We start from the raw sequence: 14,402 nt of genomic DNA on the forward strand, positions 1-14,402 counted from the left end.
CATCTTCGTTGTTGCAGCGCCCCGGTCAGATCCACTGACCGGGTGCGCTGCGGTCCCGCCTTCAGCCGGGGTGCGATTCGCGATGCGGGTAGCGCCCGCTCGCGATGCGCACCCCGGTCCCCGTACCTGACTCGCTCTCCCTCGGTCCTGTCCCGACGCGCGCGGCCCCGCTCCCTAGGGCGCGCGCGCGCCGGGTCTCTGCGATTTAAAGGGCCAGTGCACCAATGATGGTGCCTGGCCCAATCTTCCCAATTAGCTTAATTGGTTCCCACCTGTTCCCTGGCTATATCTAGTCTCCTCCCTTGCACTCCCTTGCCGGATCTTGTTGCCTTAGTGCCTAGTGAAAGCATTCCCTAGTCTGTTCCTAGTCCGTGATCCTGACCTCCTGCCGTTGCCCCTGACTACGATCCTTGCCGCCTGCCCCCGACCTTCTGCTACGTCCGACCTTGCTTCTGCCTACTCCATTGTACCGCGCCTATCTTCAGCATCTTCAGCAGCCAGAGAGGTAAGCCGTTGCTAGTGGATACGACCTGGTCACTACCGCCGCAGCAAGACCATCCCGCTTTGCGGCGGGCTCTGGTGAAAACCTGTAGTGGCTTAGAACCGGTCCACTAGCGCGGTCCACGCCATCCCTCTCTGGCACAGGGGATCCACTACCTGCCAGCCGGCATCGTGACAGTAGATCCGGCCATGGATCCCGCTGAGGTTCCCCTGCCAGTTGTCTCTGATATCGCCCGACAGATCGCCCATCTAACCCACCAGCTGTCGGAAGTGTCCACCATTTTGCACCAACATCCCCTGCCAGTTGCCTCTGATATCGCCCGACAGGTCGCCCTTCTAACCCACCAGCTGTCGGAAGTGCGCCAACATTCGCAACTTCTTCAGCAATCATCTCCTCCGCCAGCTCCTGCACCCCTTCCGCAGCGAGTGGCCACTCCTAGCCTCCGCCTGTCCTTGCCGGACAAATTTAATGGGGACTCTAAGTATTGCCGTGGCTTTCTTTCGCAATGTTCCCAGCACTTGGAGATGATGTCGGACCAGTTTCCTACTGAAAGGTCTAAGGTGGCTTTCGTGTTCTGCCTTCTGTCTGGAAAAGCCCTGTCATGGGCCGCACCGCTCTGGGACCGCAATGACCCCGTCACTGCCTCTGTACACTCCTTCTTCTCGGAAATTCGAAGTGTCTTTGAGGAACCTGCCCGAGCTTCTTCAGCCGAGATTGCCCTGCTGAACCTGGCCCAGGGTGTTTCTTCCGTTGGCGAGTACGCCATTCAGTTCCGTGCTCTTGCTTACGAGTTGTCCTGGAATAGTGAGACTCTCTGCGCGACCTTTAAAAAAGGCCTATCCAGCAACATTAAAGATGTTCTGGCCGCACGAGAGACTCCTGCTGACCTACATGAACTCATTCATCTAGCCACTCGCATTGACATGCGTTCTTCCGGATGGCGTCTGGAGCTCCGCCTGGATATGGACTTTGTTCGCACGAAGCGTTTTTTCTCTCCGGCTCCTCTCTCCTCTGGTCCTCTGCAATCTGTTCCTGTGCTTCCCGCCGCGGAGGCTATGCATGTTGACCGGTCTTGCTTGACACCTCAAGAGAGGACACGACGCCGCATGGAGAATCTTTGCCTGTACCATGCCGGTACCGAACACTTCCTGAAGGATTGTCCTATCCGTCCTCCCCGCCTGGAAAGACGCACGCTGACTCCGCACGAAGGTGACACAGTTCTTGATGTCAACTCTGCTTCTCCACGCCTTACTGTGCCTGTGCGGATATCTGCCTCTACTTTCTCCTTCTCTACTATGCTCTTCTTGGATTCCGGATCTGCAGGAAAATTTTTTCTGGCCTCTCTCATCAACAGGTTCTACGTTCCTGTGACCAGTCTCGCCAGACCCCTCTACATCTATTGTTTTTACAATAAAAGATTGGACTGTCTTGTACGTTTCCACACAGAACCCCTCCTAATTTGCATCGGACCTCTTCTTGGAAAAATTGAGTTTTTTTTTTTCTCAGGTTCTTTGGCCCCAAGAAGAGGGGGAGACCCAAGGGGGGGGGTACTGTTACGCCGAGCGCTCCGGGTCCCCGTTCCTCCCCGGAGCGCTCGCCTCATCTTCGTTGTTGCAGCGCCCCGGTCAGATCCACTGACCGGGTGCGCTGCGGTCCCGCCTTCAGCCGGGGTGCGATTCGCGATGCGGGTAGCGCCCGCTCGCGATGCGCACCCCGGTCCCCGTACCTGACTCGCTCTCCCTCGGTCCTGTCCCGACGCGCGCGGCCCCGCTCCCTAGGGCGCGCGCGCGCCGGGTCTCTGCGATTTAAAGGGCCAGTGCACCAATGATGGTGCCTGGCCCAATCTTCCCAATTAGCTTAATTGGTTCCCACCTGTTCCCTGGCTATATCTAGTCTCCTCCCTTGCACTCCCTTGCCGGATCTTGTTGCCTTAGTGCCTAGTGAAAGCATTCCCTAGTCTGTTCCTAGTCCGTGATCCTGACCTCCTGCCGTTGCCCCTGACTACGATCCTTGCCGCCTGCCCCCGACCTTCTGCTACGTCCGACCTTGCTTCTGCCTACTCCATTGTACCGCGCCTATCTTCAGCATCTTCAGCAGCCAGAGAGGTAAGCCGTTGCTAGTGGATACGACCTGGTCACTACCGCCGCAGCAAGACCATCCCGCTTTGCGGCGGGCTCTGGTGAAAACCTGTAGTGGCTTAGAACCGGTCCACTAGCGCGGTCCACGCCATCCCTCTCTGGCACAGGGGATCCACTACCTGCCAGCCGGCATCGTGACAAAGGTGCAGCAGTGTCACTCTGCATTACGTCTCTGTATTCTGGGGGTATGGGAGTATGTCAGTAAATCTACAGGAGGTGATGACAGCAACCATTTAAGCTTTTCTTCTGCCTTCACTTTCTCTTCACCTTTTTTATTTCTGGTAACATCACTTACATTGCTGACAAATCCATCATTATGTCTGAACTTGGTATGTGCTTATTATCAGGCTAGCCATACATGCTGCCATATCACACCTTATGTGTGCGTGGATGCCGTTCTGACTAGTTTCATATAATCAGTCAGCTTCTTATGTTCCTTACTTCTTGCAGTCTTTGTATGGCTGTATTAAAGAAGGCAGCTCAAGAATAAAGTCTCTACGCCACCACCCAACCCAGTATGGCTACACGGTGGGCATTCTCCTTTATAGAATTGAATGGCTCAGATTCAGAGATTCACTTTAAAGTGTATATGCAGATGAATTCTGCATATGGCCAAACATACGTCACATTGAAAATGGTATTCCCCCAAAAATGTACCTTTACTAAGTGAATATTTAGAAACTACCCCAACAATGTATACAGCACCAATAAGTAGACTCAAAGCTTAACTACAAAGGTGGGGGGTATAGGCTATTTTCATTGTCCATTAGGGGGCTGGATTCAGGTGGCTATTAAGTGGTACTGTTGGAATGGGTGGAGGGTTGAAGTTTATAAGAAAACCACGGTCCCTTTGTGCGTTCAAATTTGTTGTGAGTGTGCGAATGCCAGCTTGTCAATTCCTCCATGCGGCATATCTGACTAATCTTATCCATTCACTGGTTTTTGGATGGTGGGGTTGTCTGCCTCCATAGCAAGGGTACCAGTGTCTTAGCTGCTGCTAGCATATGAATGGGTAAGGAACTAGGTGAAGGCCTGTATGAGGCGGTGGGAAGAGCCAGAACAACCATAGCCATGGAGAGAGAGGGAGCAGTTACAAACTAGATTTATTGTGTCTTCCACGTCTTTCCATAAGGGTTGGATCTCGGAACATGATCACCATACGTGCTCAAATGTACCCACCACTGCATTACATCTCCAGCACAACTTGTCACGCGACAATCCAAATCTAAATAGAGCTTCAGGAGTTTTATACTACCTAGTGAGCAATTTAAAATGGTTTTCCTGTAGTTTAACACAGCGGGAGAAGTCATGAGAGCACTTGAGCACAGAACGGCGCTGCTCCGCTGTCAAATCTAATCCTAGTTCCCGTTCCCAAGAATACAGATATAAGGGGTGCATGTTGCCCTTCTACTGGACCAAGTGATTAGAGAATAAAGACAATTTTAGTTTTCTACCAGTTCCATGGATGTAGAGCTCATCTAACCATGAAATGGACTTGGCAATAGAGAACTTCTTCAAGAAAGTAAGACACATCTGTCTTGCGGCATGAGCATGGAGAGGGGTAGAAGGATGAGATCACATCAGAGACTGGAGTACCTCAGTACTTGGAGAGGTATTACCTGGAAGAACTATATATGCACTCTTGACCTTGGCACCCTGCCTATGGTTGGCAAAATGCAAAATACACCTTTATCTAGGACCAAGACCTTTTACATTTAGACAAAGTTTATGTGACCCTGAGAATAAGTTTGAGCTGGTATGATCCTGTAATGTATATTCTTGTTATGCTTTGACTCTACATATTGGTGGTGTATACATTGTTGTGGTAGTTTTTACATGTTTCTTCTGTAAAGGATGGGGATACCATTATCTATATGATGTATTTTTGAAATTTTTTGTCATTTTAGCTTAATTAGCATGCTAAATGCCAACTTTTATAGAGGCACTGATCTTGAAACACATTGAACCTCTAGAGCATTTTGATCTTAAATTCCACTAGGTGAGAAAATCGTCCTGTAGGAATATGGGCCCATATAGACAAGATAGTTTCTTGCAAGTCAAGCAGATTAGAAGCAAGGAAACTCATTCCCGCAAACAATTCATGGCTATATGACCCTTGTGGCATGGTGCACTGCCTGCCGAAAGTGTCTTAGAGACAAAGGATAAACATCTGCCATGAAGGGAGTGAACTTGGTTAGCGACAGTGCGTAGTCCTACTGTGCAAATGCTAATTGGAAATAGAAAATAGCCAGGAGGGTAGCAACTTATGTGATAGGGACAGTTTAGCCACCGAGCTCTACAAGTTCAATCTCTGTTTATTAAATAGCATTTCATAAAACATAATAACAATGTTCCAGGGTTCTTCCCCTTAATATCATGTATGCAATGTCTACTAACCGTCTATTTATATACAAGACAAAGTGGCACCTACAGGGGATGGCAAAAGCTATGTATTGCCCTATTGTTGGATGTTAACCCCTTAAGGACGCAGCCCTTTTTCACCTTAAGGACTGAGCCCTTTTTTGCAATTTTGACCACCGTCGCTTTACGAATTAATAACGCGAAAACGCTTTTACCGGATATTCTGATTCTGAGATTGTTTTTTTCGTGACATGTTCTACTTTATTTTGGTGGTAAATTTTCGGTGTTACTTGCATCCTTTTTTGGTGAAAAATCCCCAAATTTCATGAAAATTTAGCATTTTTCTAACTTTGAAGCTCTCTACTTGTAAGGAAAATGGATATTCCCAATAAATTTTATTTTTCTTCACAAATACAATATGTCCACTTTATGTTGGCATCATAAAATGGACATATTTTTGCTTTTTGAAAAAATTTCATAAAATTGCTAAATCTGAAGGGACAGATGTTACAGAACTACAACTCCCAGCATGCCTGGGCAGTCCAGGCATGCTGAGAGTTGTAGTTTGGCAACATCTGGAGGGCTACTGTTTGGGCACCACCGTAACAGTGGTTTCCAAACTGTGACCCTCCAGATGTTGCAAAACTACAACTCCCAGCCTTTGGCTGTCTGGGCATGCTGGGAGTTGCAGTTTGGGCTTCCTAGTGGTTGCCACAGTAAAGATCGTTTTACTTTCACTTTCAATTCCTCCCCCCACTGTCGCTTCCCTACCTGAGCCAGGATCCAGCAGTCTCCAGCGAAGATCGGGGGGTCCCCAGGCATCTTCTTTGCAGGTACCCGGCCTCCATCTTCTGTCCATGTTCCCCTCGACATCCAGGGGTGGGCAGAACGGGGGGTTGCCATGGCAACCCACTGTCCTGCTCTGCCATCGGTCAGAATCAGTTCTGACCAATGGCAGGGGATAGGAGGAGATCTGCGACCTCACTCCTAGCCCTCAGGATGATTGGGGCTGTCTCTGACAGCTCTGATCATCACTATTTTCCGGGTGATCAGGTCACCAGAGACCCGATCAGCCCGGAATAGCAGAAATTATCTGAATTGACATGCGATTTTCTGCGATCGCCGACATGGGGGGGTCTCAGGACCCCCCTGGGCGATGTGCCGGGGTGCCTGCTGAATGATTTCAGCAGGCATCCCGGTCCGGTCCCCAACCGGCTAGCGGCGGGGACCGGAATTCCCACGGGCGTATGCATACGCCCCACGTCCTTAAGGACTCAGGATGCAGGGCATATGCATACGCCCGGCGTCCTGAACAGGTTAAACACTCCTTTCCACTCTCACCAAACCTAATTTTATTTTATTTTTATATATTTTTTTGCACCCAAAGCCTTGTTTGCAGTTTTATATATTTTCTTGCTTTGTTGTTGTTATTTTATCTATTGGATTAATATCCTTGCATATTTATTAGTATTCTTATATGGAATGCATGAGTAATTATTTTTATTTATTATTATATATGGACTTTTACTCGAAACCAGGTTGTTTAGCCACCTCCTGTATGTGGCATTTTGTCTTGTAAGTGAAGTGCTCAGCTTGTAAGTAGACATGATACATATGATCTGAGGAATGGTGAAGGAGGAGGAACCCTGAAACATGTTATTGTGTTGTATGTAATTTTATTTAATGAACAAAGGTTTAACTTAGAAAACTCAGTGGCAGGGCCGATCTTTGGAGCTTTTTGTCTTCCTTATGCATTTCTAATGTTCAAATGTCCATCCACAGCTATGATAGAACCTAGGGTGCACCCAGAAATCATTCCCCGCACAATTATGCCACCTTCACCAACCTGAACTGTTGACACCTGACAGATTTTGCAGATCAAATGATGCCTCCTGACTGCAGGGCACCAAATACATAACATGTATGAATGTATACTATATACACACAATCTACATCTTGAGATAGGCCATCAATATTTTTCTAGGTGGTCCTATGTCAGCAGACAGTCCAACACTGAATGAGAGGTTTCAAAAATGGTGATCCTGAAAAAAACACCAACTAAGTGGTGACCAAAAAAAAGCAGCCAACTGAACAAGGTCACTTAGCGCGTGCTCCGCTTTATAATAAAGCAGTGGAATGTATTGCAGATTCAGTAAAATGTGCTGAGGTATGAAAAGCCCATTGTTTTACAATATGTGGCATGTTGTATTGGAGCAATTTCAATGGTAAGTAATTATAGTAACAATACTTTCCATAAAAGACAAGCTGCATTGTGATGTTTTCATTTCCCTTTCTTGTCATGGTAGTAGCTGGAGTTGAATGGCGGACATTATACTGCTGACAGCTACAAAGGGCCCACAATTTTCTTATTTAGCTCAAGAGGTGAAATGATTGTCTTTGGCCCGCAGGTCTCACCATCTGAAAGTCAAGTAGATCCAGATATGACATGTAAGGTTATTGAGAGCCACAAGGTTGCATGCTGACTGCTTATAATACACATTGCATTGCTCAGAGCTGGCTGCCTATTACAGTATATGCATTATTTTACATTTTGTTCTATGTTTTTTTTGTTGTAATAATACATGGATTTCTGGATGAAACAAAGAGAATCACATTTAAAGGGGTATTCCAGGCAAAAACTTTTTTTTATATATCAACTGGCTCTGGAAAGTTAAACAGATTTGTAAATAACTTCTATTAAAAAATCTTAATCCTTCCAATAGTTATTAGCTTCTGAAGTTTTCTGTCTAACTGTTCAATGATGATGTCACATCACGGGATTTGTGCATGATGGGAGAATAACCCTTGCATGATGGGAGAATATCCCCATAGGAGCTGGACAACTCCCGGGACGTGAGTCATCAGAAAGCAGTTAGACAGAAAACAGCAACTCAACTTCAGAAGCTAATAACTATTGGAAGGATTAAGATTTTTTTTTTATAGAAGTAATTTACAAATCTGTTTAACTTTCCGGAGGCAGTTGATATATAAAAAAAAGTTTTTGCCTTTAATTGTCCCGATATTCTGATGACCTTCACTAACGTTTCAAAACAACCTCAAACCACATCCTTACTTGTGTTGGTGAGGCTGACATAGTGGGACATGAGGCTTTTTACGAATTTAGTATTGTTTTCTATTTTAAAATACCCGATTATTCAATTCAGATTTAATAGAATGGAAACCCCAGTTAAGGACCCTTATCTATCCGACAGAGTATAAAGCATCTCTGAAGAGCACTTCATTCTACAGGACCCTGTACATCCAAGGATTTTAGTTGGAATTGTGCAATGTTTTATTTCCTCAGTGATGGATCTGCAGGGGATATGAACACATGCTAGCATTTTACAGCCGATCATTGAAGTGTCCCAGTAGCAGAACACCAAGTGATATCAGTAGGCTGGCTTCAGAGCAGATTCAGACATGGCCCTTGAGAAAAGGAGCCAATAGCGCCCCTAATAATAATGCAAATGGATCCTAAATCGCCCTGCCCGATCTTAAAGAGAACTGTGCACAGCTGCACAGTCCTCTCTATCTTCTCCCTGCAATTAGGATACTGAACTATCAGTGTGCACACACAGCTTAAAGGGTACCTCTCATCAAAAAAAACTTTTGATATATTATAGATTAATGTATGCAGAATAACTTTACAATTGCATGTTATTAAAAAAATATGCTTCTTTCTATTTAAATTTCCACTTTGAAGAAATGACCACTAGGGGTCTCCCTACCAGTCCTGGCAGCAAGCATTTCAGACTCATGCTCGAGTCCTAAACACTACGAGCTGCCACTCTGCTTTGTTCACAAAGGAGAACACTCAGAGCTGCCAGCCTGCTTTGTTCAGAGCCTGTTTGGCTGTGAACAAAGCAGGCTGGCAGCTCTGAGTGTTTAGGACTCCAGCATGAGTCAGAAATGCTTGCTGACAGGACTGATCGGGAAAAATACAATAGAAAGAAGCATATTTTTCATTAACATGCTATTGGAAAGTTATTCAACATTCATTAATCTAAAATATATCAAAAGTTTATTTGATGAGAGGTACCCTTTAAGCAATGCTGCCCTGTGTCTCCTTACATTAACCCTCTCACTGCCATAAACCACCAGGTATACTATCATTAACCTCTTCACTGCCATAGACCGCAAAACGCTCTGACAACCCTTTTACTGCAGTATACAACCAGGGATTCTGATATTAGCCCCTTCACTGCCCTAGAAAACCAAGGCTCCTTACATTATCCCCCTCACTGTACTTTACCAGGGATACTGAAATTTATCCCCTCCTTGTCATAGATCACAGGATTTATATATTGCACACAAATACCACTGATTCTTACATGAATCCTCTCACTGTCTTAAATCTCTTGGTATACTGACATTAAGAGTCCACTACCCTAGACCACAAGGTATTCAAAGATTAATCCCTTAGATGCTCTAGACTTCCAGGGGTTCTGACAGTAACCCTTTACATTAATGACTGCCCTAAACCACCAGGGATACAGTCATTAATCCCTTCACTGTCCTAGACTACCAGGGATGTGGTCCTGGCTGTTTTATACTGTAGCTTATTATTTATTTGATACAGTTCTTTATTACCCAACTTAGAGAGAACAGCACCCAGGTAGCTTATCACCTGGCTCACTACCTACAAAGACTTATATGGACACTTGCCTAATCATTTATAGTTGGCTGTGGCCAACAGACTTGAAGTCAAGACAAAAGGAGAATGCACAATATTCTATTGCAGTTCTTGAGATATAAAACTATCAAAATTATTCTGCAAACGCCAACTAAACTGCTACAAAATCTTGGGAAAATGCTACGTGTGGAGCCTCAAGGCAGCCACTTGACCCCAAAATCTTCTAACCGTGCTCTATAAGTGATGTAGAAACCAGCTTAAACCTTTGTTGTTGTACATACTAGTAGCTAAACCTGGAAAAAGAAGTCTTAGGGCCCTATTAGATGGTCCTGCACCTGCTGTAAACCAGCACTGATTTTGTAGATCAGCATTCATTTACTGAGCCTATTACAAGACTAGACTACCATGCCGAGAGAGCTGCACAAAAGATTGCTGGATTATTTGGGTGGCCCTTTGCTGCCATCATCACTCATTGACCACACATAGTAATAATAGAGGATGTACGCCCAATGACCAAGGATTTTTCAGCACAGCAAAACAAAATGATAATCCGACAAACAAGCTGATCACTGGTCCTATTACACATGGGGCAATAATAGGGCCCTTAATCACTAATGGGCCATAATTCCAAGTGTCCATTGGGCGTTCCTCAACCAGTGTTCTAACTTTTAGTTGTAAAAACTCCCAAAACCTGCTCTTGAATGATGACTGTTTCATTTTACGGATATCAAGTTATGCGATACGAAACCGCTACAGCTATCACCCAGGAACAAAGAGGAAGGATTTGGGATGGTTTACTGCAAAAAGTTTTGGACACTTCACTTTTCAAAAAATGCAGTGGACACCTGGCACCATGGCTTGTAAATGATTAGCACTTGTTCTTTTAGTTATGCCACTACTGTGAGTTTCAACATAGGTATGGTTAACTTGTGCGCACATCACTTATTGTAACGCCCAAAGGGTGTGGACCCACTGTGCCACAAGTGGCAGCCAGTCAGGTAGGCAGAATGGGGCAAACTGACACTTAAAGATAGTGTTAGATGCAGCAAAGCTTTATGGACGTTTATATAGGGAGTGTTTATTAGCAGAGCAGGTACAGACAACAACTAGCCAAGATGGCTACAGGTGCAGTCTGGCTGGAACAAGCTGCTAGCTGACAGGAATCATGGTAGACAGTCCAAATTCATAACAGATGAGACAGGTCAGGTTCCAGGGGATGAGGCAAAGTCCAGAATACAGGCAGGATCGGCAACACAGGATAAGCAGGCAGACAGAGCGAGACCATAGCAGTTCAGATATACACAACCTTGCTGAGGCATCAGGCAACAGGTGAGGAACGTTTATGTAGGGATTGTCAGGCAGGGATAGGAGGAGGATCCATTAGGGAGTGCACGCTGGCTCTATAAAACTCAGCCATTGCTCATGTGCAGCCCCAAGTGGACAGAGCAGAAACAACAGCAATAGACACACCAGAGCAGGAAGACCACAAAATAAAGCCACAATAGACATCATACAGACTCAGGTATAGGTGACGCGTTTCGGCCAACATGAAGGCCTAACATTAAATTTTTTGCATGTGTAACCCAGAGGTGCACTCCGCGTCTGGTCCACGGACTACAGTGAGGGTGAGCTGAACTACACTGTACTTTGTTCACAAAATAAAGCAGTCACATGGCACAGAGAATGCGTCATTTGACACTGGTAAGATCCAGGACACGTGGTACTCTGGTGGTTGCGTTACACTTATCTTGTGTTGTTAGCAGTTTGTGAGGGTAAAAACTGCTGAGAGGCTTTCTTCTTATAGGATGCATTAAGAGTGGAAATAGCAGTTTCTGTCATTATGTTTACAGTTCTTATAGGAGCATTATTTAAAATTTTGACATCTGCAGAGAAATTGAGAAACTGTGCAGATTTACTAGACTTAGCCTTTCAAGAACAGTCTGCACAACAGGTGCGCTTGAAAAAATGAATATAAAAAAATAAAAATGTTGATTTTCAAAAACTTAATGGAAATGAGACCGCAGTCCACCTTCTTCTCAATTTAATTGGTAAAAGACTTCCCCAGGTTTGGGTTTCCTTCCCTTTGTATTGAACATAAAGGAAGCCTAGGCTTAGCAGGCAGCATGTGTCACAGACATCTTGGCAGCAGGATAAGACTGCCGCGTACCCAAATTTTAAAGGTGTTTTGTTTTCCTCCTCTCCTTTTTTTCTTTTTTTTTTTTTTTTGCAGAATATGCTCCGCACTTGACAGACGTATGAATACACATTGTTTTCAGATTCAAATTGCACACTAGTTCTGGGTGTAAAAATTCAGCAGCAGCTGCTCAATAAAAAGGCATAAGCTCAAAAAAACAGACGCCCAATTACAGCAATTTCTTTGAGGCAAGATATTTGCTTATAAGGTGAAACATTTGTCTTCCAGAAACCATTCCCCTTGCCTCTTAATTCTTTTTTTTTAAGGGACGCACGTTGCATAATCTTTGGATATTGTGTGGTCTGCCTTTCAGCTCTCGGAGGAATAGTAGCAGGGTATTGCTGTTGAATTGTTCATTTTCTAGGCCCACCCAGTTTGCTATTGAGAAGTCAGAGAAGTAATCTCCTCTTTATGAAACAGCAGGCATTGCAGTCCTAATGTAGATCCAACGTGGTTTTTTTATTTCTAATTTACAGGGCCAGTGGCGGAATGACGTCTTCAGTGGACAAGGGACCATGATTCATTGCTCCGGAGTAATTTATGATGGCCCATGGATCAATGGCCGTCCTGCTGGTATGCACTTTATTACCTTATCCAATTATGAATAAAATAAAAAAACACAGTAAACTTAACGCACTGGCACTTTTCCATTGATTACTATATGGGTTATCTTTGGTCTGTGCCATAATGTTTTCTATGGAACTCTGGCGGGACTCTCTGATGTTACGGCAAAGCACAGTACTAGCTAAAATAGGGTGTTAGAAAGAAAGTAAATAAGACGCCAAGTAAAATAGAGCAAAATTAGGCTTACTGAGACTGCATCTTAATAGGAAAAGAGTGTGACAAGGAAAGCTTTTTAGTTTTATTTCAAAGGAACTCTCGCTTTTGTTGCAACCGGTTACAAATCCTAACCATCTGTTGTGGGTGTGCAGGATTAGAGGAGACTAAAGAAAATTGATTGTTCTCTAATAATATAGATTATTTTTCTCCTGTTATTTTTGTGTACATGGCAGGTGTGTAAAAAAAATAATACCTTATATTTACTTTGCAGATGCTAGCGAGAAAGAGCAATACATCAGCTGAATGCTGAACCTTGCGTATAGATACATTTCTTTTCATGTCAGATTTCTATTCTGTATTACTGTGGGTTACAAAGCAGCAGCAGTGATTTGTTTGAAAGGCAATTATTAATACTATAGTGAGGGGATTTCAATGATGCTTGTTATATATTTTTCTGCTGTCTTTGGTGGAATAAAATAAAAGAAGATTTGGTGAGATATGAATAACATGGTTACTTTCTTTTAGAAACAGCACCACTTTAGGCCATGCCCGGAATTGCAGATTTGCTCCATTTGTGCCTGACATTTATAATGGCCTCAATGACCTACATGGGTTGTTCCACCAGTACAGCTTTTCTCCTATCCACAGGATGATCAGGGGTGGGGGTGCTTCTGACTTCTGAAGTGAGCCTAAAAACAGGGACCCAAGTCGGAATGGAGCAAAAGTTGCGTGTACACACTACCACTTAATTCATTATGCATGGAAGATAGCCAAGTATGGTGCTCAGCTTTTTCCAGCTGCTCCCAAAGACAGTCAAGGAAGCAGCACTCAGTGTGCTTAACACCATGCCATTCCAATGGGTGACTCAGGTGTGACAACTCCTTTAAAGGGCACCTGTAATCACTTTCATGCTTCCTGAACAAGTCATCAGGTTGGTCCCTGTGGCTTCTGCCTGCCCCGTCTGCCTTGACTGATAGATCCAAATCAGAGGATTACCAATCAAGGCTGGTGGGGAAGCGATAAGCCATCAGGGACCACACTGATGAGTAGTACATGCAGCATAACAGTGACAACCTGTTCCCTTTAAAGAACAGGACTAAGCAAAGCTGCAATGCTAGGCACAACCTTTAGACAAGAGTGGTGGTTGTTCTGGAAGAAAGGAGCCATGTTTGTCTATTTAACCCTTTATAAATACAAAACTTATCAGAATCTGCCGATTTCTATGGGAACGCACCACTATTTGATGTATATGGAGGCCTCACTTTGAAATTCATCATGCCTGTTTCTTCTTTTTTTTTATGATATCATCAGGGAAGAGTTGGGAGCTCTGACTCCCCCTGACAGATAAGGTTGGTGAAAAAAAAGGTTAGACATGTGGAATCCCAATGCTTGATCATTAAAGGGGTACTCTAGTGGAAAACATTTTTTTTTTTTAATCAGCTGCTGCCAGAAAGTTAAACAGATTTGTAAATTACTTCTATTAAAACGATCTTAACCCTTCCAGTACTTATCAGCTGCTGTATGCTCCAGAGGAAGTTGGGAAGTTCTTTTCTGTCTGACCACAGTGCTCTCTGCTGACACTTCTGTCAGGAACTGTCCAGAGCAGAAGCAAATCCCCATAGAGAACCTATCCTGCTCGGGACAGTTCCTGACATGGACAGAGGTGTCAGTAGAGAGCACCGTGGACAGACAGAAAATAAATTCACTTCCTCTGTGTTATACAGCAGCTGATAAGTGCTGGAAGAATTAAGATTTTTACAATAGAAGTAATTTAAAAATATGTCTAACTTTCTG

At 44.5% G+C, this 14,402-nt stretch overlaps 1 protein-coding gene across 3 annotated transcripts in view; it reads left to right on the forward strand.

Moving 5' to 3' along the window:
• The window catches only part of MORN1 (MORN repeat containing 1), a 443,783-nt gene that overhangs the window by 106,926 nt on the left and 322,455 nt on the right, over window positions 1–14,402 (forward strand). For all 3 annotated transcript variants that reach the window (XM_056543353.1, XM_056543352.1, XM_056543354.1), the window contains one exon: window positions 12,305–12,401. In XM_056543353.1, the coding sequence (XP_056399328.1) occupies window positions 12,305–12,401 (97 nt within the window). The remainder of the gene's footprint in view (window positions 1–12,304; window positions 12,402–14,402) is intronic.

Source organism: Hyla sarda, chromosome 10, assembly GCF_029499605.1.
Source record: "Hyla sarda isolate aHylSar1 chromosome 10, aHylSar1.hap1, whole genome shotgun sequence".
NCBI lineage: Eukaryota > Metazoa > Chordata > Amphibia > Anura > Hylidae > Hyla > Hyla sarda.